General features: G+C 42.8%; 2 protein-coding genes across 3 annotated transcripts in view; one reads left to right on the forward strand and one right to left on the reverse strand.

The window, feature by feature from the left end:
- LOC132475106 (uncharacterized) overlaps nt 1–27,573 on the forward strand; it is a 444,510-nt gene that overhangs the window by 40,642 nt on the left and 376,295 nt on the right. Inside the window, exon 4 of the mRNA XM_060076081.1 lies at nt 24,363–24,410. Within this exon, the coding sequence (XP_059932064.1) occupies nt 24,363–24,410 (48 nt within the window). The remainder of the gene's footprint in view (nt 1–24,362; nt 24,411–27,573) is intronic.
- LOC132474386 (uncharacterized) lies at nt 3,399–9,576 on the reverse strand. 2 transcript variants are annotated; one of them, XR_009529649.1, is made up of 2 exons: nt 8,623–9,576; nt 3,399–3,815 (listed from the first exon to the last, which is right to left on the reverse strand). XR_009529649.1 is itself a non-coding variant. In XM_060075045.1 (2 exons), the coding sequence occupies exons 1-2, from the start codon at nt 6,053–6,055 to the stop codon at nt 3,777–3,779; spliced, it is 963 nt and encodes a 320-aa protein (XP_059931028.1). In that variant the 5' UTR covers nt 6,056–7,507; the 3' UTR covers nt 3,399–3,776. The 2 variants fall into 2 exon arrangements, 1 of the variants encoding a protein (XP_059931028.1); XM_060075045.1 differs by lacking the exon at nt 8,623–9,576 and adding an exon at nt 5,132–7,507.

The following is a 27,573-nucleotide window of genomic DNA, read 5'->3' on the forward strand; positions in this document are numbered from 1 at the left end:
TTAGAGCCAGGTGTTCAAATGATGGGGCAGCAGGGATGGAGAGTGGGGTGGGTTGGAGGTCTTGATGGTAAACATCAGCAATACCCCCTCCTCTGCCCTCAGAGCGTGGGTTGTCCGGGTAAGAATATCCAACAGGGGTAGTTTGGTTGAGTTCAAAGTAGTCCAGGGGTTTTTGCCAAGTTTATTTTAGACAGAGGAGGTCAGGTCGCTTGTCGGTGATAAATTCGTTGAGAATGAGGCTTTTATTGTGAGGGATCTTGTGTTGAAGAGGGCGAGTTTTAGGTACTTTTGTTATGAAATTGATTGAGCGGAAGTATGGATTGGGCGGAGGTTGAAAGTTTACAACAATAATACTTTTAATGAATTACAAGTTAGTACAGTAACATGGGTTTTACAGCACAAAATCATTTGTAAGAAAATGAAAACCGGAATATGCTGTTTGCTAAAATATTCAACCACTTTCACTTTGCCAAACCTAAATTCAATTAAATACACACTGTTAGGTGGTCTGTTGTAGTGAATAATAATAATGGTTCAGAATGAACCATTATTGAGAGGACACTTTTTTAAGTGATGAAAAAGGAGGCAAAGAATAAATCTGTGGTAAGAGATCATGTTATAGCAAAGCAGATATGAGGAGAAATGCACACAACTTTGTTTCAACATCTGAGCCCCATGGACACAGTCCACCATATCCTCAAGCATTGAAAGAAGAATCACATAATACAGATATCGTAAAATCATGGTCTCCAATCTGTGCAGCTGGACAAGAAGCAACTTGTTAGATATAACGATCACCGACTAAAAACCAGTTCAATGGCTGCTATAACAAAAATAACGCATGACTCACATTTTTAAGTATAGGCCATACTTGTAAAACATTCAGAAAATGTGAGTCATGCGTTATTTTTGTTTATGTCATTATAGCAATAAAGAAGCCATGACCTTTGGTAATAAATGTGGGGATTTTTTCCTAAAGAAAAAACAAACTCGCTGTGCAGAAAGTGTAACAACTTTCAAATCAAAGTTCAACAAAAGTAAAATATAAATAACTACAAGAACAAAAAGAAAATATATCTGCATGCAGCAATGGGACTCGATAAGCTTATTCTGCCGGATGGACGTAATCGGCTGGTTGGCCAAGATTGTTGAAAATCCATCATGGCGCAAAATGACGTCATAGGGTGTGAAATTGACTTGTTGGGCTAATGAGGCTGTCCTAAACCACTGTGCAAAATTTCACAACTTTTCACCAAGGCGTTCTATGGGCTGCCATAGACTCCCATGGTAGGTAAATAATAATAGGAATTCATACAAAAACAATAGGTTGTCTCGCAACTTCGTTGCTTGACACCAAAATATTAATAACTGTTGTCTAATGAATAAGTGATAGTCATGTTACGATAAATCCTAAAAATTAACCCATAGTTGTTTGGTAGATTTGTGCCTACAGTGAGTAGCCTATGATCCTGAACAAAAACCGTGTTGCACTTGTGACCAATTGACCAGTTGCAATGTTACATAACGTACCATTTCTCGAAAAACTTCAATCTAAAAGGGTAAAATGTAAAAATCTTCTTAGATTTAGGCTTATTCACAAAGGCGTCGTTAGGCGGAAACCATGAATGATTTATCGGCCCCTAGCCTGGTAGGGGCCCCTAAATGTTTTGAAAATGATTTGTTTATAATAGAAAAGATATTAGACGAAATGTTGAATGTCAATATGTGATAAAAGTTCAAACGTATATAACCATCATCAGATCATGCATCCCAATCTCCTCTACCAAACCATCCATTTTCTACCCCCCGAACCCCCACATAATGCACATGGTTTGATCCACTAAGCCAGGGGTATTCAACTAAAATTCAAATAGGTCCAGTTAGAGAAAATTTCCTCAAGCAAAGATCCGGAACATCATAATGTCTAACTTGCGTTATCATTCAGTGTGATATATAGTGAAGTAGCCTAGTAGTTGTATCAACGTCTGCATGTAATCAACAACTCAGATCAATACAGGAAGAACAATTCAATAACATTTCGACAATATTTATTGTGACTTTTATACAATTATACTGAATTATATTGAAGATATGTATTATTAAAGGAGGTTCCACTGACTCAACTGAAACTAATCTCTTCAAGGGAAAGAAGGGCTACATTTAAAATCTAAATGGTGAAAATAAATATAATAATAACCTTAAAATATAGATAAAATATATACTTTTCTTTTGAAAAAGTATAGCTTGAGTTTCCCCTGGTCCTTTGTGAATGTTTTAACAGTTTCAACCCATTTCAAAAACAGATAACACAACACATCTTAACAATTGAACAGTTTTAGCTTCTCTTTCTTTCCCTCTTTTATCCAACTCCCCCACTTTCTGTTGTTCAGTGAGAGAACTGAGCTCTAGCTTGTCCTGCCAGGAGTTTAAATACCTAATGGCCAGGTAGATGTCCTCTCCTCTTGAACTGGTCTTAAGGGGAGGTACACCTAACACATCTTCACAGAACTCTTTCTTTTCTTGGTTGAACAACCTTACATAAATTAACAGCTGAGCATTGTCAGACACATCAGTGGACTCATCTACAGCTAAGCCTACACACCTTATGAATGGCTTCATCCAGCTGGGCTAGCACATCCTGGGTTAACATTTCACTTTTCTTTGTGGCTGATGATGCTGACATGGGTATTTGCTTTGTTTTGTCACCAAGCTCTTCTTTCTGTTTCCCCTCAAGTAAGGTTTCAGCTACTGCACTCATGCATTCCTTGACAACCCCTCCATCAGTAAATGTGTTGACCCAAAATCCAAGTGACTCTGTCTGAGGGAACATTCATTAGCACGTTGTTGGGCAGTGAATGAATGGGTCAGGATCTGGTTGGATTGTTCATATTGGGCTCTGAGACTGCTTATTTTCTGTGACCGCAGTTCAGACTTGAGTGGGTATATTTGTTGAAAACCGTTGTGCTTTGTCTCATATCGCGTTTCATGTTGGCACTTTTTATGAGTGCCACTGTCTCTGAGCATATGAGACAACCTGGTTTTGTGTTTCCAGTGGAAAGAATGAACATGAATGAGTCTGTCCATTCTGGGTTGAAGGCTGTTCTCCCTGTCCACTTTTCTCTTCTTAGAGAGTGCCATGTGTAGTTATTTTTCTGTCTCCGGCTCACTGTCTGTCTCTTTTCTGTCGCGCTGTATTTTCTCACTGTTCTGCCGCTGTCTTTCTCACTGTTCTCCCGCTGTATTACTGACTCTTCTCCCACTTTCTTTCTCACTCTTATCCAGCTGTATTACTCACTCTTCTCCCGCTGTATTACTGTTACGGCCTCCAAACAACTGAATAAGATACCCAGTGGCTCGAATTGGAGACCCCAACATAAAGGAAGGACACCATGAAATAAGATGCTTTAACGGGTTTTATTAACCAAATGAAACCATAGCTGAAATGCAGTATGAATACTTTACCAAATAAAGAAGTCTGCAAACCAAAAGGGACCTGGGGATGCCGGACAAACTCAGCAAAATGGAGGGGGGACCAGGCCACCCCCTATAGGGACGTCGAGGCTGGCCCCCCTCCCTGCCTGACAAAACCAAATTATGAACTAAGAACTAAACGGAAAAGTAGGACCGCCGGCCATCCCCAGGCCTAGATCAAAGATTACAGAAAGAAAAGGCTATTTAACAACTCGCACTGTGGGACAAAGGTGTTGCCGGGTCTGTGTCCCAAGCAACTGACTTTGCTGGCTTCATACAGCAGGCTGGTAATTGGGCGGTAGCGATCACAGATCTGCTGCAGGTGTGTCAGCCTGAGTGCCAGCCTGATGAGAAAGCAAAGACATGGGGGTTTAGGCACAGCACAGTGATTGAATGTCTGAGTGAGTGAGTCATGGCCACACGCAACACCCCCACCCTATGATGGCGAATACCGGGAGTGCAACGCGAGGTCATTCACTCATCAGAAAAAGAGCGTGACAATGTGTCGGCCAGGACATTATCCTTTCCACGGACATACCTGACCTCCACATTGAAATACTGCAAGAATATTGACCACCTCATTAACCTTCGGTTTGTGTTCCGCATCTGGTTCAGAAATACAAGAGGGTTATGATCGGTATATATGATCGTAGGTTCCCTAGAAGAGCCTACATAAACCTCGAAATGCTTTAGGGCCAAAATAAGCGCAAGCGCTTCCTTCTCAACTGTGGAATACACACGTTGATGCCGATTGAATTTTTTCGAGTAATACGAGACCGGATGCTCAATCCCATCATCCCCATCTTGAAGTAGGACCGCACCAGCCCCCGCATCACTCGCATCCACAGCGAGTTTGAATGGCCGCTCGAACGCAGGTGCAGCAAGAACTGGAGCATTTGTTAACAATGCTTTTATGCCATCAAAAGAATGCTGACAGTTCGGAGACCATTTGTACCGTACTTTTGGGCTCAACAGGTCGGTTAATGGGGCTGCGATAGCAGAAAAGTTCTTGCAGAAACTTCTATAGTATCCTGCCATTCCCAAATACCGCATTAGACCACGGCGAGTGACAGGAGGAGGAAACGAGAGGATTGCTTCTACTTTAGAATGGACAGGCTTAACTTGACCCCGACCCACAATTTTGCCGAGGTATGTCACTGTAGCCTGCCCGAACTCACATTTGGCAAGATTAAGAGTGAGATTGGCCTCACTCAATCTGCCAAACACTGCACGAAGCTGTTGAATGTGTTCCTCCCATGTTTTGGAATAAACAACAATGTCGTCCAAATAAGCCTCGCAGCCCGATAAACCCGACAGAACCGTGTTGACTAAACGCTGGAATGTTGCTGGAGCGTTTCGGACTCCAAATGGCATTACGGTGTACTCTAGGAAAGCGTCAGAGGTCACAAAGGCAGATATAACTTGAGCCCTAGGCGTTAACGGCACCTGCCAATCACCCTTTAGTAGGTCGAGTTTCGTGACATATTCGGCACAGCCAACATTATCAACACAATCATCTATTCTAGGCAGAGGATAGCAGTCAGGTTTTGTGACCCCGTTCACTTTACGATGAGCCGTCAGATTTTGTAGCCAAAAGACAAGGTGAACTCCAAGCACTTGTGCTAGGCACAGCTATGCCATTTTCCAACATGTAGTTCACCTGTTTTCGGAGACGAAGCCTTTTCTCAGGGTTAACGCGATAGGCGTGTTGTTTGATTGGTGGAGAATTATCAACATCAATGTCATGCTGCAACACATGCGTGCGAGTCGGCACATCTGAAAAAAGAGTTAAATTAGAGCCAATTAGACCGATCACATCCTCACGCTGAGACTGAACCAAATTTGGAAGACAACAATGAAGATTAGAAAGCATTTCTGAATTTTTTAGTCGCCCATGAATTACATCACTGGATATCCCTACAATATCCTCTTGGTCATCCTGAGATTCAGGGGGAGGAACACTGGCGTTGCTAGACAGCGCCAGAGTTACCTTGTCACCATCAGCAATTCCCACACTGGACAGCTCCGGTGCCCCACTGACCTCTGGACCATCAGAAGGGGTGGAAACAGACTGAGACTCCCTGTCAAAGTAAGGCTTCAACATATTAATGTGACACAGCCTACTACGCCGTCGACGTTCAGGGGTGTCGATGATGTAGTCTCGATTGCCCACCTTCTTTTTGACTAGGTAAGGGCCGCTATAACGCGCCTGCAGAGAAGAGCCAGGAATAGGCAATAGAACCAGCACTTTATCACCGGGACGAAAACTCCTGCTTCTTGCACCCTTGTCAAACCATCTCTTCATTTTGCCCTGTGCAACGGTCATGTTTTGTTTTGCCAATTCACAAGCGCGGTGAAGTTTGAAACGGAACTTTGACACATAGTCGAGCAGATTTTGAGGTTTGCTATCCCCCAGCCACTTCTCCTGCAAGAGTCTTAGGGGCCCTCTCACAGTGTGTGCAAACACCAGCTCGGCGGGACTAAAGCCGAGGGATTCCTGTACCACCTCACGAGCGGCAAAGAGGAGGAGATGGACGCCCTCGTCCCAGTCCCTGTCAGACTCAAGGCAGTAGGTGCGCAACATAGACTTCAATGTCCTATGGAAACGCTCGATGGCTCCCTGACTCTCTGGGTGATGCGCTCAAATACAAATGAGTGATGTTAAGCTGTTTCATAACTTGTGCAAAAACACGCGACATAAAATGTGTTCCCTGGTCGGACTGTACAATTTTGGGAAGGCCGAACACGGAGAAGAACTTGACCAAGGCTTTAACAACAGCTGGAGCTGTAATAGAACTCAAAGGAATGGCCTCTGGAAAGCGTGTCGCTGTACACATTATAGTTAACAAGTACTTGTTACCACTCTTGGTGCGATTGAAAGGCCCCACACAGTCAATTTGCACACGCTCGAACGGCTCACCAATAACAGGAATTGGATAAAGTGGATATGGAGGGATGGCTTGAGTTTTAGCAACCTGGCAAACATGACAAGTTTTACAATGGTGACGCACGTCACCTTTTAGCCCTGGCCAGAAAAAGTACCGCAAGACACGATCAAAAGTCTTATTAATTCCTAGGTGACCAGAAAGTGGATTATCATGTGCTAGTTTCAAAATCTCACTTCGATACGTTCGAGGAATAACGATCTGTTCAACCACCCCCCCAACTATCATCGCCACATAACTTTGGAGGTGTCCACCTACGCATGAGCACGTTACCTTTTAGGAAAACCCCTGTTGACATATCATCTAACGCCTCTCCTGAAATCACACATTCAAAGAGAGGAGCTAGTGATGCGTCCCGCTTTTGATCGGCAACTAGCTGCTCACGTGACATGCAAACCTTTGAGTCAAGTTGAGGCAAAATGGAACGGGCAGGGACCTTTGGAGAGGCGGTTGGGGAAACTGAACAGTCAACCAGAAAACTGTCGGACAGTTCCACCTCAGCCTCCAGTTTTTGACGCTCGGCCATTGCCCGCGTCACGGCACAGACAGAAAATACTTTGGGAAATTTCAATGCCAATTCGTCAGAGTTTCCTGGCAGAGGAACAGCAATTACCTCTGGATTAATGAGCATTTTACCACCAGCCAAATCATTGCCCAAGAACAGAGTCACCCCCTCGATTGGGAGTTGCGCACAGACCCGGCAACACCTTTGTCCCACAGTGCGAGTTGTTAAATAACCTTTTCTTTCAGTAATCTTTGATCTAGGCCTGGGGATGGCCGGCGGTCCTACTTTTCCGTTTAGTTCTTAGTTTATGATTTGGTTTTGTCAGGCAGGGAGGGGGGCCAGCCTCGACGTCCCTATAGGGGGTGGCCTGGTCCCCCCTCCATTTTGCTGAGTTTGTCCGGCATCCCCAGGTCCCTTTTGGTTTGCAGACTTCTTTATTTGGTAAAGTATTCATACTGCATTTCAGCTATGGTTTCATTTGGTTAATAAAACCCGTTAAAGCATCTTATTTCATGGTGTCCTTCCTTTATGTTGGGGTCTCCAATTCGAGCCACTGGGTATCTTATTCAGTTGTTTGGAGGCCGTAACATAATGTAATCCCGGACGAGCCCCCATTATGTGTATGAATACTTTACCAAATAAAGAAGTCTGCAAACCAAAAGGGACCTGGGGATGCCGGACAAACTCAGCAAAATGGAGGGGGGACCAGGCCACCCCCTATAGGGACGTCGAGGCTGGCCCCCCTCCCTGCCTGACAAAACCAAATTATGAACTAAGAACTAAACGGAAAAGTAGGACCGCCGGCCATCCCCAGGCCTAGATCAAAGATTACTGAAAGAAAAGGCTATTTAACAACTCGCACTGTGGGACAAAGGTGTTGCCGGGTCTGTGTCCCAAGCAACTGACTTTGCTGGCTTCATACAGCAGGCTGGTAATTGGGCGGTAGCGATCTCAGGCCCCGTCCACACGAAGCCGATTTCATGGCGAAACCGCAAAGGTCTTGTACGGTTCGGCCTTCCGTCCACACGAAGCCGGCGAATCCGCTGACCGAAACCGCAAACTTCTGAAACCACCCTCGGAGGTGGTTTCAAATCTATCCGGTTTCGTTTTGGTTTCGTGTGGACGCCTGAAACCGACTGAAACCGCAAACCATGACATCATCGCCCCACCCCTCGACCTCCTAGCCAATGGCTCTTAAGCCCGCGGAGTCTCAGAAATCACAACAAAAAAGATGATGGCGGACTACAAGCTTGTAATCGTTCTGCAGCATATCATGTCCCTTGTTGGGTTGCTAAGCCATTATTTATTGAGAATCTAGTTCGCCATCGTAGAAGAGCTGTTTGTTTGTGTTGTTAGTGGTTCGGGGGGCAGCCTTTATGCGCATGCTCGCCTCTTCTTCTTCTGGATTTGTGTACCAGAAGCAGCGCCCCTTATGGGCCTGGAATGTTTACTACAGCGTTTCTACAGATCTATCCGGTTTCGCTTGGCTTCGTCTTTACGGAGATACTTCGAAACCGGATAGATCGAAACCGTAACGGTTTCGCCCGTTTCGGCTTTGTGTGGACGGGGCCTCAGATCTGCTGCAGGTGTGTCAGCCTGAGTGCCAGCCTGATGAGAAAGCAAAGACATGGGGGTTTAGGCACAGCACAGTGATTGAATGTCTGAGTGAGTGAGTCATGGCCACACGCAACAATTACTCACTCTTCTCCCGCTGTATTACTCACTCTTCTCCCGCTGTCTTTCTCACTCTTCTCCCGCTGTCTTATCTGCCTTCTCCCGCTGTATTACTCACTCTTATCTGACTTCTTTCTCTGTTATTCTCGCACTTCTCTCTGTCATCTCTCACATGAACGCTCTCTGTCTCACTGTCTGTGAGCCAGGCAGCCTGTGCCGGGAATGCACGGATTCGATTGGCTGAGTAGCATCACGTGGGATGGCTTAACTCGAATGCCATTGGTCAAGGGATTTCCTGATTCCCTAAACCAGTACCGGAATGTCTAGAAACGCTGCGCCGGTCAAAATAGAAGCGCCACGTCAAAATTAAAAAATATTTGAATAATTTATTGACTATAGGTCCGGGTCCGTATTGGACGGCGTCTGGGTCAGGACCCGGACCGCGGTCCGCCTGTTAGTGACCCCCGCACTAAGGGAATAGAGAGAGAGAGAAACAGCAAAATTCATGAACAATTACTCACAACATTTTTTCTCAAACCTCAAACCGAGGAGAAGGATTTGAGCTCCAGACCTTGTTCCATCCCTCTGTGGTCAATGACATCAGTCTATTTCTCAGTTCACTTAGATAATAATTATAAATATATATGTAAGGTTAACTTTAACTATCAATTATATTAGAATATAAGGTAAATATATTAACAATGGCGCCAAATGCTAAACACTTGATATTGCCTGGCCTTCCTTTGTTAAACTAATGTCTGCATCCCCATGAACCCCTGACGCCTCATGTAAATGGCCTCTTAGAGAAACATCTGTTGCCCCTTGTGGTTCCTCGTCTGAAGATTTAGAATGTATATTCTGTAGGCTTAAATTAGAGTTAATGTAACTAATCCTTTGCCCGACACTACCAGTTTAAGGATTATGACTGTATATGCCACAGGCAAATAAAGTGGCATTGTTAACTATTAAAAATGCATATTTTACTGTGTAAATTAAAGGTTGGGTATGCGATTTGCGAAACGCCAGCAGATTTTGAAAATAAACAACTCAAATGGTCCTACCCCCTCTCCTTCAACGCTGACTCTGACTCCACCCATTCCAAGTACCTGGACGCGCAATCATGCACGAGCGCGAACAGAGATGCGCGAGAGCGAGCCAGGCTAGCGTAGGTTTTCGTTTAACAACATGGCACTACATTCAGCTGTAAGTTGCACCCAGTACTGCGGGAAGTAGGGGTGCTGGGGGTGCTGCAACACCCCCTGTCCGAGGCCCTGTCTTATCACAGAAAACGATCATTTCTAAAAAACTCCGGCCAAAGTGGAGATTTCTGAAAACGCCGGTTATGTGTTGTCGTGTCAACGGGGAGAAACGGGATTTTAGGTTCTGAAGCGTCACATTATGCACCAGGAAATGCTTAACGTCATGTGAGCGCCCGCTGTACCGTATTGGTCCGAATATAAACACAAACCCCATTGTAAGACGACCTATATTTGGAAAAAAGATTTGAAGACCAGATCTTGTTTTTATGAATAAATAAATTGTATTCATTGAAATAATATACGAAAATAAAAAGGCATAGAATAAAACACTGCATTGCCACTAAACAGTAGTGCAAATAGGCCGTACTGATGTGTACACCAAAGACTATTCCTGACACTCCTCTGCCCCGCTGTGTTCGCTCTGGCTGTGGTCGCTCCGAACTGTTTCGGCCCGTGGCAAAGCGAGTCATCCTCGCTGCTGTCCAAGGCATGTTGAGACGCAGCATTTATTTAATGCTCATATGACCTAGTGCTGAAAAAAGGTTATATGAAAAAGTGTGAGGGTAGCGGTGGTGCGCTAAACTTGTTCTGTGAGCAGCTGGATGTGAACCATGGTGTGAAGAAAGTGAACACAACGATCGATTTTCAACTGTGCGCGCATGCACTGGTGTAATTGAGCTGCGCTGCTATTTATCTTTTTTATCAATGTAACGAGTTGCGAGTCTAGTGCAGGCTGAGTTTTTTTTTTCCAGCACCCCCTGCTGAGAATACGTTCTCGCGGCTATGGTTGCACCAGATGTTATAAACATTAAACGGTCACATAAATCATTACTATTTTTAGAAAATGTATGTTTGTTTCATATAATTGTATTGGAAGTCCTGGTTTTCACTAGGGTTGCTGCGGTGTGGACATTTTCACAACGAGTAATACACTCGTCTCAACACCGGTATTACCGAGTATAAACGGTATAAACTTTGAAACTATGTCAACCGCCACACAAGCATCGGTTTTTAGACCCTTCTCGTCCTTCAGTTGCCGCCAACGTTCGAAAGCAGCGCCTAGGATTATTCTTGATTTCAGTTTTTCTCTTTCAGCGTTTTTATTATCAATTACTCTCTGAAAAAGAGTTTTCCTTCTCTTTGCTGGTGGTGGTGGTGGTGGTGGTGGGGATGGTGGCGTCTTGTCTGCCATGGAAATTGTCTTCTACTGCTAGGTCCAAATGTGGATTAACTAGTTCCAGTAGCTACCGCAGGATAACAACAAACAGGAGCTTGCTCTGGGTCACGAGCTCTGGGTCACGAGTACTGCACGAAGGGGTCGCGCGCGGGGCGCGGGGGAGGGGGAGTGCAGTACGACCGTTTGATTGACGTACTTACTGTCCAATGCAACGAGGTGGCAATCCAAATGATTGGCTGGAGTTTTTCGAGCCCTGCCCGTTCCACAGATGATTGACTTGTTTAATTTTCATGTCAGTACTTCTAACTCAGTGGCTGTAAGCGGGTTATGATAAGGATTTCAAGTAATTTTGCAAAAATGGCCAAAAAAGCAAATTCCGTACCCAACCTTTAATATTGCTTTCACAGGGCCCATCTCTTAAACACATGTGGCAAATCATGGTGATTTAAGATCAGGTTAATAAACAAGGCGATGAATGGATTTTAATCCAAGACCTCCCTTCATATAACTGTAATGCATAATATGTACTTCATATAACTAATATTTAATATTTAACTCTCTGTATCTAATGCTTGAATGTATGAATCTACGAATACCCCAGTTATTTTGCAAATAAACTCACAAAAAGGTGATGTTGTTACTATCTTTGGTGACAATAAAGCCTTGATCATTCAAACCTAGTCCTTCTCGACCTCTCGTAATTTGTTAGAGTATTACTCCGTGGGTATTATCCACCGCAAGCTAGCCATTCCTGGCAATAAGAATGAATGAATACTTTATTCCGGACTCGAAGTTCCATTTACAAGATAGGAATACAAATTACATGACAATAGAAATACGAGGTCACACAGATTAAAATACATATAAGCATCGATTCCAATGTTTCCACAAACCAGTGGAGTACCTTGTATCACTGTTTTGTGTCAGTGAGTGCAATTATTGTTTGTTTTTTGACTCTAGAAGTCGACACATAAATTTGTATATAAAATTCCTCAACACAGCATAAAAGGTGGGGACATTACTAGTCACAAACAAAGAGCTAACACTTGTCCATCTTGGAAGCTTAAGGACGATCCTAAACGCATCATTATACTCTACCTGTAGCTTTGTCAGTTTTGCTGTTCTATATTTACACCAGAGCTGAGCGGTGTAAAATGGAGTACAGTAGGCTCTGAAAAGACTTACTTTAACATCTTCTGTGCACATATGGAATTTGCGTGCCAACATATTGGCCTGTGCATAAAGCCTACATCACTGGCGCTGGACATCATCATCATCACACAGATCATCAGTGATGATGTGACCTAAATACCTTACCTTCTTAAACATCTCTAGATTACGATCAGACAGTAAGAATGAGGGAAACTTTTGATTCTGATCCTCCTTACTTTTAGCAATCATAATAACGCTCTTCTTAAGATTGAACTTAATGTCATATTGAACTCCGTAGCTAGAGCACACTTTAAGCAGTTGCTGTAGCCCAGCACTATATGGAGACATGATGACGAAATCATCAGCGTATATGAGGTGGTTGATAAGACTCTCTCCCACCATACATCCAGTCTTACACTCTTTAAGCTTCTTAGAAAGATCATCCATATAGACATTGAAGAAGACAGGTGACAAAATGCCACCCTGTCTCACCCCATTAGTGACTTGAAAGGGTGCAGATAAACTACTGCCCCATCTAATTTGCATGGTTTGTTGTGTGTACCAGAACTGCAAAATCCTTATCAGGTAAGGTGATCACGCGATACCCCGTGTGGCCACCCATCATGTAAAATTAAGCCGGCCAGGTCCCTAACGCTAAGCAGTAAGTATAGTATGCTACTCGCGCGTACACGCGTATTTAGTCGCGCGACACTTCGTCCAAGGTGAACAAAATGTGTCTGATACTTGGGCGTGACAGCCAATCAGTGTTCAGTACCTTCAGTCCAGAGTAAACCGCAGCATGGAGGAGGAAGTGATTGTTGCCGTTTGCCGACTCCCGGAGCTCTGTATCTAAATAAAATAATGGAATATATAATATAATATATATAACGGCCAAATGCGCCTCCGGATAATATGGACATGCACGAAACACATCATGAAAGAGAATAATCAAAACAAATAAAAAACCCGGCAAAAATAAAGGAAGTTTTGAAAACGAAAGTGGTTAGAAAGACAGGCACACTCAGACATACAGAGGGACAGGTACACCACCACCCTGGCAAGAGGCATTTTGGAAGCAACAGTTGCACTGAGCTCTATCTTCGACAAAGGTAACGTGAGCTAAATTAACGGAGTCCACTGTATCGCCTTTGCATTGTTTCTTGTTGGTGGGCGTGCCCTTAACCTGCGTCCGCGTCCAATTTTGATTGACATGATCAAACAGCCCGCCCGCTCCCTGATGACAGCCCTCACTGCTACCCACAGCTATTTGATAAATGCCAGATTATAAAACACGCATTTCAAAAATCGAGTCTGACTGTCAATAACAATGCCTGACTGTCAAACCACTGGTCACCCTATATCGACCATAAAAATAGACTAGGCCCAATAACACTGCCGGAACGTTAAGAACGAACGTTATTTTACGTTCCGAACCGTTTCAAGAACGAAAACGTTAAATATACCGGTTCCGTTAGGAGCGGAACGATTGAAAAATAATTTCATTTCAAGCCCTGGTTTTGATGGATGGTTTCTTGCATGTTCTGGTTCCTTCTGAAGCTGACTAATAGAATAATAGAATAATGTTTGAAAATTAGCAAATGTTGAATTTGCCATAACTCCATTTAACCATATAACCATTTTTTATACAATTCAAATTCAAGGATTTTTATTCAGGCAAGCCCATTGATCATGAATATCAAGTTTTTAATTTAAAGCTATGGTTCTGAAGAAAAATATTTTTGAAGTTTTTCGCGTTTTCAACTCTACAGCCAAATCTACCACGACAGACTTTAGAGGTTGAGACATGGTCGCTTCCAAATGAAAATAATACCCAACCGCGACAATAACCAATAGATATCAGTGATACCTATTGGTTATTGTCGCGGTTGGCTATTATTTTTATTTGTCCATCAAGTGCCACCCCAAATATAAGACTGGCCCGAGCTGGCCACCACAGTAATAATGTCCTGGCTACTCCCCTGGACAGACTAATATATCCAAATATATGAAGGTATTCACAGTGTAACTGATGTGATACCGCATCAGTTACACTGTGAATACCTTCATATATTTGGATACCTTAATATATTCGTAGCCAGGACATTATTACTCTGGTGGCCAGCTCGGGCCAGCTATTTTGAGTGCAATATTTATTCATATAACACTTTGAATAAGAATAATAAGTCAAAGTTAGATCAAACTAACAGTGCATATATTTCAGCTTTCTTTGGACCGTTTCTGTTCAGGCTCGGGGAGGGCCAGTGGGGTAGTCAACCTCTGACCAGCGGGGGCCGTGGCCCCCCCTGGCCCCCATGTGGCTACGCCCCTGAGTCTGTCTATAGGCCTACTTACGGATTGTAATGGAAAATTAAAGCTATATTCTCAGTTCAGATTAAATGTCCTTCCCTCCTGTATTTAACGTCTATCCCCTCACCGTCTGTGATTGTATGACTGGACTCACTTAACACACGTAACTCACTCTGTTTTGTGACCTTCCTGATACCATAACTCTATACATGGTGTTTTGGATATTAACATGTTGCTGCTTGTTTGGGCTCAATTAATAAGACAGTAGGCAGCCCATTTCTGATGTAACTTTCAATGTATCGACTTTGGACAAAAGCGATACCCCTATGATACAAAACAGTATTATGGTGTGTCTGAGATGCCTCGTACACCACCTGTACGAGCTGCAAAGTGAGAAATCTCCCAGCTTTCTTGCAGCATTTCCCCGAGGCACGCCTCCTTTGTCGATCCCCGTCGGGATTCTGAGAGTATACCGAGTTGAGTGAGGTTGACCGTATGACTCGTCCAACAAAAATGACTGCACCCGTAAGGAGATGCACTTTCTTTGTATTTGTACCACATTGGTCATTTTAATGTTGATGTTAAATTCTCTCACACACTTGATTAAGTCGTCACCAATTTATGCATTGCACTGTCTTGCTGTGCGTGCAATGCAATGCAGTGTGGTTTGCTTGTTTTAATGTTGTTTGTTTTCGAGCTGGTTTGCTAAGAGGCTAAGACAAAAAGACAAACGGGAACGCTATAAATACTACAAGCCAGGATTTTTTTCTATCTATGATATTTTAATTTACAACAATAATACTTTTAATGAATTACAAGTAAGTACAGTAACATGGGTTTTACAGCACAAAATCATGTGTAATAAAATGAAAGCTGAAATATGCTGTTTGTTAAAATATTCAACCACCTTCACTTTGCCAAACCTAAATTCAATTAAATACACACTGTTAGGTGGTCTGTTGTAGTGAATAATAATAATGGTTCAGAATGAGAGAGAGGACACTTTGTTAAGTGATGAAAAAGGAGGCAAATATTAAATCATAATGACCTGGACTGTCGTTAGAGATCATGTTATAGCAAAGCAGATATGAGGTGAAATGCACACAACTTTCTGAGCCCATGGACACAGTCCACTATATCCTCAAGCATTAAAATAAGAATCATACAATACAGACATGGTCAAATCAGGGCCTCCAATCTGTGCACCTGGACAAGAAGCAACTGGTAAGAGATAACGATCTCAGACTAAAAACAAAAATAATGTATGAGTCTCATTGGCAATATAAAGAATCCATTACCTTTCATAATAAAGGTGAGGAAAGCACATCCAGGTTCAATCTAGGAGGGGCAGCAATCCAGTTTAAGTCCTGCTTAGAATGTTATGAAGAGTCTGTGCTGAACTTGTAAAATCAATGGAACTTGATATACCAATGTGCATAAACTATGAGTCACGGGTATAATTATCAGTAAACGTTTCTGTGGACTAGACTGAAACATGAAATTCACTTCCTTCTTCTAAAATGATAGTGGATTGTTTTTTATAATATAATTATTGATATTTAGGGCTGTTGATATAGGGTTAGGTGTATATATAGGTGTGCTTGAGCAGCCCTAAAAATAGTCTGAAATCGCCACAGCTCCTACTTGTTGTCAACATGTTTATCAGTGTTGAAATGAGATCCATAACTGCCAGGTAGGCGGAGAGGCTGAGGGGAGCTAGGCTATATAGTGCGACAACAATCTTAATACAAACCTGTTGGTCGGCATCAGGTGTGCATACACGTAGGCTACGTTGATCCGCAACTATGGCAGGTAAGCCATGTTTGTCATAAAACTACCCTTTTGGGCTTTTTTACCTTTTTGTGTAGGCTGATATTCACATTGGTTTTTGAAGTAATGCAAATGATCATCGTCATCAGAGTTTGGTTTTAGGGCCTTCTAAAGTGTCCAGTCTAGGTATTTAAATGGGAAATTACAAAATTAGTGCTGTCAGTTAAACGTGTTATTAACGGCGTTAACGCAAACCAATTTTAACGGCGTTCATTTTTTTATCGCGCGGTTAATGCAATTCTTTTATATGAAAAAAAAATATAAAAAAAATAGCAGTAGCCTGACTGCTGTGTTCAAGGCATTATGTTTGTATGTTCATCGTTTAATTGCACTATAGGCTCTTTTTTTGTATCGTCCTGTTTTGATCAGTTTTGGGTCTTTTCCGATTGCGTATCACTATACGTGGTTTTGTTCATATAAATATGTTGCTGCTTGTTTAGGCTTTATTAATAAAACAAACAGTAGAAAGCCTGTTTCTGGTAAACCTACCTTTTCAATGTTTTAGCCGTTGACAACAGTAATAGGCCTACAATATGAAATAGTGTTATTTTATACTGCTACTCGCTGTACAAATATTTACCAGGAAGGAAGATCGATCTGTAACTGCAATATAGTTTTATCTGGAGAGGCTTATTGGGGTAGGCTACAGTGTGTAGACAAAAAGGCAGACTAAACAGCAACCTGTTGGTCTGCATGCACAAAACATGTCATGAAAGACAATATTATAACGAATAACAAACAACGCAAGATAAAGGATATGGTGAGGTAAAAACAAAAGCAGATTCACAATGGTTGATAATGCATCTGAACAAAGTCACGTTGCCGACCAAGAACAATGGCAGGTATGCAGTGTTTGTCATAAAACTATCTTCGGATTTTGGTGCGTCCTACTACATTACTGTAGCCTATTATATTACATGCCCATTGGTTTCAGAGCCGCTGTCCTTGTGTTCTGTAGACTCCTGATATCTTCAAGGTCCATGTATGTCCCCAACAAACATGTTAATGACCATTCGGCGTCGATGCGACGTCGGTTCTCGAACACGACCTGAGGCCGATTTTTATGATGGATTTTCTCTTTTCATTCGAGCAAATAAAGTCTTAGAAATGTTGCATTAACACGACCAAACTCTGCGTTAACATGTACAGTTTGGTAGTGTGCACTATTGAAAGTCATTAGAGCAGTTATTCATCATTCCTTGTCACAGCTGCTTGGAGTGTTTCCTCATTGTTGATTTAATAGGACAGGAATTTCTGCTGCGCAACCAACAGGTTTTTTAAACTTCACTGCCCCCCGCTTAAAGGTTCCATTGGCTCCTTGGTTGACTCTGGTGGGCACATCCTTATCCTTTACGGTAGTAATTTATGCACAAAGTCAGTAATTCATGCTAAGTGCTCCCTTGCATTGTGTTGCATTCAAGGTCCCTCATTGGCCAAAACCAAAAAATGCAAATTAACATGTCAATACTTAATATCGAAACGCTCTAAGAACACAAACAACGCCTCTTAACTACCGTAGTAAGCTAGTAACGAACTACAACATAATTTGACCCAAAATGAGCCGTCCTCCAAACTGGGCCAATAACACTGGTCTGCCCAGCCAGCAGTGAGACGGGTGGCAAGGGGCCATGTCGAGTGCAGAACCGAAAGTGATACTACTAGTGATATTAAATTATTTCACTCTTATGCAGTTTAGTACCAGTGCAGTGCCACACTACCTCAGACCCCAGCCCCATTCCTTCACCCAGCCCCATACTACATCCAGCCCCGTACCTCCACCAAGGCCACCTCCATACATCCACCCCCACCAAATGACCTTCATTCAGGCCCTGCTACATCAGAATTGATATCCTGTTGAGCCAACCCACTGCCAAACGTCTCATCCATGCCCTCATCTCATCCCGTCTGGACTGCTGCAATGCCCTCCTTGTTGGGGCATCTGCTAAATCCATCAACAGGCTGCTGCATGTCTGAAACTGCTCTGTCCGGATTATCACCCACAGATCCCATTCTATTATGAGGCGTTAATTTGCAGATGCATTGGGCTCAAGTATCCTACAGTAAATGCATTCATTCGATGAAGATAAACCCCAAAAGTGCAAAAAGTGCACCTTCGAAAATAAGCAAAGCAACTGCTTCACAAGTGCTATGTTATAGAAACAATGGATAGAGATAAATAGAGATAAATAGCAAGGGATGTTTTTTTACTTCGAGTTCACCAAGATGTAGTCGGATGATATGAGCTTTTAGCCTGCGGCTGAAGATGGGTGGGGGTCATCTGTCCTGATTTCAGTTAGTTCTATCAATGTGGAGCCAGGACAGCAAACAATCAAGGTTTTGTTGAGCGGCTGCTTGGGTTTTCAAAGCGAGGAGCAAGTCGTTTGGCCGTGTTGGAGCATATGGGAAAGGCTGGATGTATAATTTCCTGGATGTAGGATGGGGCTGATCCGTTAACGGCACGGTAGACAAGAACCAGTGACTTGAATCGCATTCGTGGGGCCACCGGTAGCTAGCGTAGGGAGTGGAGGCGAGGTAGCCTGGCTATTGCCAGACCAAGCTCAATCGTAGATTGCACGTTGACGAGGCTGCTGTCATTTTCTTCAGCACAAGAGGCGTGATCAACAGGCGTCGTCCAAATGACTGTATGAAATTGGATAGTCCTTCAACCAATCATCACTGCTTTGTTAAACCAGCCAATAGCGCGCCAGGGGGAAAAGCCAGCTTCGCGATTGGCTCCAGTAAAAACATATCGGAAACAGAAAGAACTGTAAAAGAAAAAATACATATTTTCCATTTCTCTTGATTGGTCTTTTAGGACTTAAAAAATATCTGCCGAGTTGGCTGGGGAGCGGGTCTGAGACGCCGTCCACGCCTCAAAGCAGAGGCACACTGGGTGAGTGGAATGCCTGGTATTACACATGGAAGTGAAATAGTTAATCAAATGAATCTATGAATCGTATATTATGGCATCAATATTCTCAGACAGCCAATGGTACAATTTCACCCAAAATCTTCAGAAGCGACTCAAAATCTATAAATGCCATTATTGCAAATTGTCTTGATTTGTCTTTCAGAATTTGCAAAGCATCATTCTGAAAATGTTCAGACTTTGTTCTTGAAGTCGGAGAAGAGCTTCAATAAGGACTTGACAATGTCTAGTAGTTCAGCTCACAGCATGCAGGAAGAGTTCATGTCTCCTAGTTTAAGTAAGTAAGTCTACCTGCATAACCCTCTATATCATTGTTCCTCCCTGTCGAAATACATTGCACTCCCACCAGATAAATAACATATCATATAATAAAATGGTTGTATGAATACAAACCTCATTCTTTACACATTTAAAACATGTTTTATTGAGGTCAAAGGTTTGGCGACATAACACTGACAGAAATCAGGAGCAATAATGACTTTGAAAGCCTGCACAACTAACACATCCGTGCCCACAAATCATGTGTAATCAAAGAAATAATGAAATAATGAAATCCCCTCAACATAAGAAGTAAGGGTTCGCTCTGGAACCCAATGGAGTCCACGCATTCCATTTATGTAGCTTCTCATGTAAAGTAAAAAACATTTGTTTGCCCTTTCTCTTGATTTGTCGTTCAGGACTGCTGAGCCGTCATGGTGAGCTGTTCCCGTCTCTGCCCCTCGAAAGGCCTCAAAGTGGCAGCTTGCTGGGTGAGTGGAAGTCCCCGAGTTTTAGGAGTAATAAGTCCAGCACCATATCCCTCTAGTTATTTCCTGTCAAAACACACTTCAAGCTCACCGGATAAATAATGTATACATCAACGTAAGACATTTTCTGAATACATACTTATTTTTTAAACCGTTCAAAGGCATGTGGCTTTCGGGAATATCTCTTTGGGATTCTGGGATACAATCCAACAACAATATAACAAGTCTATGATAAAACCATCAGATACAAAGCTTGCATCGTATTTCATCCTGCAACATTCTTATCTTATCAAATGTAAAACATAATGAAATGCTATCATACTTCAGCTACTACTTCTACTTCAGCTACTACTTCTACTTCAGCGACTATACTACTTCAGCGACTATACTACTTCTACTTCAGCGACTATACTACTTCTACTTCAGCGACTTCTTCAGGCGACTTCTTCAGGTAATGTAATTCAGCGCCAGTCAGTTTTCGACTTCAGCCTCCAGGTGTACTGTGCACTGCAAAGCATTTGACCTTTCAGATTCTTCTGTTCAATCCCAACCCCGTTGGGTTCCAGAGCGACTTCTGACGTTGAGGGGACTTCATTATTTCATTTATGTAGCTTCTCATGTAAAGTAAAAAACATTTGTTTGCCTTTCTCTTGATTTGTCTTTCAGAACAGCTGAGCCATCATGGTGAGCTGTTCCCGTCTCTGCCCCTCAAAAGGCCTAAAAGTGACAGTGCGCTGGGTGAGTTGAAGTCCCCTAGTTTTAGGAGTAATAAGTCCACCACTATATCCCTCTAGTTCTTTCCTGTCAAAACACACTTCATGCTAACCGGATAAAAAATGTATAAGTAAGACATTTTCTGAATACATACTTGAACTACAAGTTCAAAGATATGTGGCCTTCTGGAATATCTCTTTGGGATTCTGGGATACAATCCAACAACAATGTAACAATTCTATGATAAAACCCTCAGATATAAAGCTTGCATCGTATTTCATCCTGCAACATTCTAATCTTATCAAATATAAAACATAATAAAAAGCAATCATCAAATAATCAAGAAAATAAATACAACTGGAGGGCGATACAAATAGAGCAACATCGAGCTACCGTCGGCTTATATACCAAAAACCTTCTAAGTTCTTGGGCCACCAGTTGCCATGGTGAATAATCATGGCAAGTACTAGGGGTGCTTGCAAGGGAACATTTGCCTTTAAATTAGGCCACAAGGTATCCTTCAATTAGTGGCACAATGTCTTTCCCCACCTCTAAAACCCCTCCCCATTAGTCTAGTGTGTGGATCAATGGAGAGGGGTTTCATCGATTATCATTCACATTATTATAACATGACTTCATGGACTCATCCTACTTCAAATAGCCTTTAGCTTACGTAAATTAAATGCTCAAGTTAATCCGTCTGAAATATCCAGCCTCACCATTTTCCAACGACCGGTTGCTTTAAAATTGAAGATACCCCCTCAAAAACACAGGAATAATGTGAGTACATAAAATTCCGCAAATAAGCAAACTGCTTTAAGTTCTACAGACAGACGAAGTCACGTTCGCAAACTAAAACAGTAGCCGCGTTTACATGGACACATCTATGCCGCATAGATTTCTATGCGGCATAGAAAATGGTCATGCATACGCCTCATTCGGAATACAATTATCTGTTCGGCATAGATTCTATGCCGAATAGAAGAGGTGGTGTAGTCCGTTTTAAATCGCCATGTATACACTTATTCCGCATAGATTGGGGTTTAACTTAGTGCAGCCGCAGTAGTTCGCAATTGGTCCACTGAGCTCCGTCTGTACTTTTAAGCACACCGAACTTCACCGCTGTCAATTTATTGCCTGATTCACGTCTTTGTTATCACTCCGTAAAAGTAGTCCGGTAAGCATGGCCGGTTGCTAAGCGACGGGACACATGGGTGTTTATTAATGACGTGTTCGCGTATCGTAGTGTCCGCGCTCGTCCGAGATAACTGTAAATGAGTAGGCTACTACTAGTACTTTTGCAGGCTGAACGTTAAAATACTTCTTGGAGATGGCAGCTGCAGTAGTTCGCAATTGGACCTTCGAGGATTCCTGGTCACTAAATTCCCGTAAGACCACTCTCTCCTACCAGTCTTGGCTGCGGACTCGCATCCAAATTCCTCTTGTTTGCGGCGGAGCTTAGGGTAAATATATAAAGATCTGACGAGAAATTGACGTTGCTGCGCTGTCGTCCTCCTTCTTAATTGAAGGAGCAGGGAGAGAAAAGCTCTCTCCTGCTGTGCTTTCATTAAAATCAAATTTAAAATCCCCGATAGTGATAAGACATCCATTATGTCGCCGCCGGTCCAGAGATGTGTCAGGTGTGCGCGAGAGACAGAACGGACACTTTTGTTACTGCCATGTATACAGTACATTCGGAACACATTTTAGGAACAGATCTATGCCGCATAGAAATCTATGCGGATCAGATATGTGCCATGTAAACGCGGCTAATGTGGTGAATGGCCACACGTCCTTCTCCCCCTGCCCCTCCGGAATCACACCCTGAGCGAGCACACCCAAACAGAATCTCCCCTATCTCAAAATCATTTAAATTGGTCTCTTAAACACCCAAATCATCGACAATAAAGCTTTAATGTTTAATGAAAACACCACTGACAAAGAGCTAGATTTCCTCAGTCATACTGATACTGATGCATATCCATCCCGAAATCAATGACTTTTGACATTTTGGCAGTCAGACTATGCCTGACTGGTGGGTTTTAAGAATTATTGATCTGAACTGGAAACACAATATCTGAACGATCACAGTCGTAGCCCAGCCTACCACAGTTGGTGTACGACTGTTATATTAAGTACTTTTGCTGTATGGTCTATGTACAGATTGGTTTTACACCTTATAAATGCATAGCAGTATATACCTACCTACAACACCCTGCTTCTGTTACGGTTAGCGAAAATGTTAGTTTGGACCCCGGATGCAGAGACAGAGGCAGTTCGGACAATCCAAAGTTTATTGTCAAAAAGGGAACTCAAAAGATATCCAGCGTGCAAGGCGAAGACAGGAGCGGGTAGGCGTAGCAGGCGGAGGCACGGGAGAATGATGCAGTCTGGTGGTTATCCGCTGGCGAGGAATTGGCTACCGGCGAAAGGATCACACAACGTTAGGAATAACAAAGATCAGGTCAGAGTATCGGAGGTCGATTTACACTCGTCAGCCAAAGTACCGAATGAGACGGAATAATCTGGCGCCAATGAGAGCTGTCCCCGCCAGGCTTAAAGGCACCCAGTGCAACTTTATGTAAACATTCAATGAAAAATAAACATTCAATTTCTAGTCTTTTTTACACGTAATAAGTTTCAATAACTCCATACCATTACATATCGACATTCAAGGAGCAAAGATGAGACGTCGTTGTGTGGTGAGAACTGATAGAAAATCGTAAACAACAACAATCGCCGGTGGGGAGAAGCCATTTTTCCATTGACTGGAAGCCTGCTTTATTTATTGTAGGTTACAAAAAATAAAGAAAATGGCGGCATTGTTGTTGTTATCGATTTTGTATCAGTTCTCACCACACAACGACGTCTCATCTTTGCTGCTTAAATGTCGGTATGTAATGGTATGGAGTTATTGAAACTTACTACGTGTAAAAAAGACTAGAAATTGAATGTTTATTTTTAAGCCTCGAAAGTTGCACTGGGTGCCTTTAAGAAAGAGTGTGTGATGAGTTGATGAGGTCCAGGTGTGCCCCGTTGCGGTGCCCAGCTTCGCTCGCCACGCCCCGCACCTGTCTAAGACCCAATGTCTGTGGAGCAAATCATAAACAACCGTGACAGCTTCAACTATCGCGTTTGCACGCCATCATTTTATATTGCCTTTTGATTTCTCTTCCAGGGGAGCTTCAAAGGATCCATTCTGAATTTGTGAAGACAGTTAAAATCTCAGTTATCAGAGGTCTCCTGGATGACCTTTTGCAGCAGAAAGTGTTGAGCACTGAGGACAAAGACTCTGTGATCGAGAACCAGAAGAGCAAAAGGGAAAAAGCACGCTGTCTGATTGACATGGTGACTGGAAACGGGGAGAGAGCAAGTCAGATAATGATTGATAGTATGAAGAAGAGGGACCCTGACTTATGCATCACCCTGGGTCTTATCTCTTCTCTTGCTGGTGTGGGTGAGTTGTTTTAAAGAAATGGCCGGTGTTGCCTTTATTCTGACAAGAGGGGAGCTTCTTTGTCCTTTAATCCACTGGAATCCAGTGGTTCATTATCGTCCACTCGGAATTACATTTGTGTGGAATGCAACTTTACTCTTGAAAGTTTTATGGTTGACATAGTAAGCCTGACTGATGATCCTTTTTCATATCCTAGGTCTTAAAGAGGACAAGACGGTGGTAAAGCCAAGGAAAGAAAAAAGAGGTAAGGGTTTTGCTGTGTTCCTTGGCTCCTTCGAGAACATATTACATATTTTCTTCAAAAAAATGCTGATTCGACAGGATACCTTTCATAGGCTTGTTACAGGTTTGTAGACCCACCCTAACCCCGTAAACCCATTACATTTTTTCTTCAGGAAATGGAGGCCGGAAAAGACGTACAAGTGAATCAGAAGAAGAAGAGATCAATAAGAAATCTTGCACGGTGGATGGGTCAGGTGAGCGGGTGACATCTTTTGAATGAGATGATTGGTCTCAAGACAAAATTAAGAAAGTATATTCCTTGAGTGGTCCATCATCACGATAGGTGAAACTTGAACTGCCTGTGTGTGTGGATTGTCTTTGTCTTTTTTTCCAGGCAGCAACACTGAAACCCGTTCCGCAGGGCAAGCTCTGACCGAGAAGGAGCTCCTGATGGTGGCCGAAACGCTGGGACAGGAGTGGGAGCAGGTGGCCATCCACCTGGGGCTGGAGACAAAAGATCTAGACACCATCAAGGCAGAACATACATCTGTGGCCATGCAGAAGCAGAAGATGTTGTTGCTGTGGCAGCGCCGATCAGGAAAGGCCACAGCTCAGGACCTGCTGAGAGGTCTGGAAGACATGGACCTACCGCTCAAGACTCGTCAGTTATTGCAGGTAACGTACCTAGACAGACAGACAGACAGACAGGAACTTGATTAATCTTTATTAATTAAATTGCACTTCCAGCATCAGCAAACCCCAGGTAACAAATAGAGTAACAGTAAAGAACAACAAATATAAATGTTAAAAAAAAATATATATGCAGGGAAACAATAAACAAGAGGAATAGTACACAAGACAATACTTACATGCGTGAACGCTTAAACAGTGCAAGAAACATTGCATCAAACAGCCAAGTTGTGTTTGATATAGTGTCATGCAGTGTTTCCCCCAGCACTGTGTTGTTAAGGCGGCCGCCTTAACAACAATAGGGCCCCGCCATGACTACCAATGTATTGAAAAATTATAATAATTTACAAAAAATAATGATAAATAATGCATTGGTAACACTGTTCACTACAATAGTCGTGCCATAAAGCTTTTTGAAAGGAATTGACCACGAGGTAACTCTGTCCTCCTTGGCCGCCGCCTAACTCCCAGTGAGGTGTTGGACAGTTTAATGGCTCGGGGGACAAAGGAGTTCTTCAGTCTGTTGGTGTTGAGGAGCATCCTGTCGCTGACCGAGCTCCTCTGGTTGCTAATGACAGTGTGCAGAGGATGGCTGACATTGCCCAGGATAGCCAGCAGTTTGTTGGATGTTCTCCTCTCTGCCGCTGTCACCAGAGTCCACTTCATGCCGACCAGAGCCGGCCCGCCTGATCAGCTGGTCCAGCCTTGATGAGTCCGTTAGATATGCTGCCCCCCGGCCCCGCAGCACACCACAGCGTAGAAAAGAACACGGGCGACCACAGACTGATAGAACATCCACAGGTGTTTCCTGCAGATGTTGAATGATCGCAGCCTCCGCAGGAAGTACGGTCTGCTTTGGGCTTCCCGGTACAGATGGTCTGTGTTGCTTGCCCAGTTGAGCTTGTTGTTCAGCCACTGCCCGAGCTACTTATAGGAGGCTACGTTCTAAACTACTGAACTGAACTGGACTGAACTGGTCCAGGACGTGGTCTAGACGTCCCATAGTCTACGACCAGCTCTTTGGTTTTCGAGGTGTTGCGCTGCGGGTGGTTTGTGTGGCACCTGATGACAAAGTCCCTCACAAGGCTCCCCCTATCACCCCTTATGCATCCAACGATGGCTGTGTCACCTTCACCCCCCCACAGTGAACGTCTATTGGCTTTACCCCTTGTTAGATTAGTGTGCTAAATCAGTTTGCATTCAATATTATTTGCGGTAGTAATGTAATATGGTTGTACTTGCAACGGAGGTTAACTTTGTTTTTTGTACGTGCACTAATTCCCTGTCTGTTTGCTTCCTCAGGCATGATGAAGAAATCATCAAAATAGTTACTTGGCAGATTCCATAGTGCAGTAGATGTCTCCGTCGAAAGAAATGCCCTGAAGATTGACCAAAACTAGCGATGGGCCAACTAACCTGAAACAGTTTCTAAACTGTTTAAATTACATTTATTTAGCTGACACGTTAGTCCAAAGCTTCTGGAATTTCATTTCAGAATGGAAGACAAACCCAAAAAGTGCAGGAATATGTGCAAGTGCAAGTACATAAAAGGCATTCAATAAGGAAGGTGCTTTAAGGGCTACATTATAGAAACAAGTGATAGAGAGCTTTCTATCTGAATTATTTTTCATATGCCAAGATGCAGCCGGAAAAGATGAGTTTTCAATCTGCACTCTTCTTCCAAATGTCTTGACCGTGTAAAGTAATTATTGATATCATGTTTAGAATAGTTCCTCCTTCCTGTGCTAGTACATGTGTACTAAGCTGTTCCCCTCAGGTACCTCCTATAGCCAGGTATAGACAGGAATTTTGGTATGATTGTGATTAGGATTAGGATTATCCAAAAAATAATTCAGGACTCTTTTTGATAGTTTCCCCAAGAGGCAGCTGGTAGTGTGTCCTTTTATTTTTATATATTATTTTAACATGTTCATGACTCATGACCCATACTGTGGTTATTCAGGTTTCTACAAAAAACATATCCGTAATTTACTGTTAACCTTACCTCAGGGTGTTCACCGTAACATTATCCTGACCCTGGAATGTTCAAACATCTGTTTGGTGCAAAATTAAAATGATTGGTGGAAAATGCTTCTTTCTTGCTTCATTTGTTTTTAGTCACGCCAACATATTCAATATTAATAAATACTTTTAATATAATAATTACATCACATTATATAATTGAACTCCATTCTATAAATAATGAAACACATTACTGTAAGCTTTCGGTCAACATTGACATCTCAGAGGATTCATGCATATAATTTATTGTTTCACTAATTGTACTTCTACTCACTGATTTGTGAGTAGAAGTTTGAGCTCAGGTGCTTCTACGATGAGTGGAGGCATGTTTTCCAGAGTTCAGCTGTGCTGAATTCTGAAGAACAGTCAGAGTGCTCTTTTTAGTCACAGAGTTACGTTGGAATGGCGTCTTGGGATATTGGCATGCAGATAAAGCTATTTCAATTTGACTGATTCATTAATGAATAAATAGT

This window comes from Gadus macrocephalus, chromosome 16 (genome assembly GCF_031168955.1).
Source record: "Gadus macrocephalus chromosome 16, ASM3116895v1".
Classification (NCBI taxonomy): domain Eukaryota; kingdom Metazoa; phylum Chordata; class Actinopteri; order Gadiformes; family Gadidae; genus Gadus; species Gadus macrocephalus.

Excerpts from the sequence above, each read along its gene's own strand:
- LOC132474386 (XM_060075045.1), bottom strand. The coding sequence starts at position 6,055 with ATGTTGCGCACCTACTGCCTTGAGTCTGACAGGGACTGGGACGAGGGC. Across the intron at positions 3,816-5,131 it reads GGCTTCGTCTCCGAAAACAG|GCTGGCACTCAGGCTGACAC; the intron begins GTGAACTACATG and ends CTTTCTCATCAG.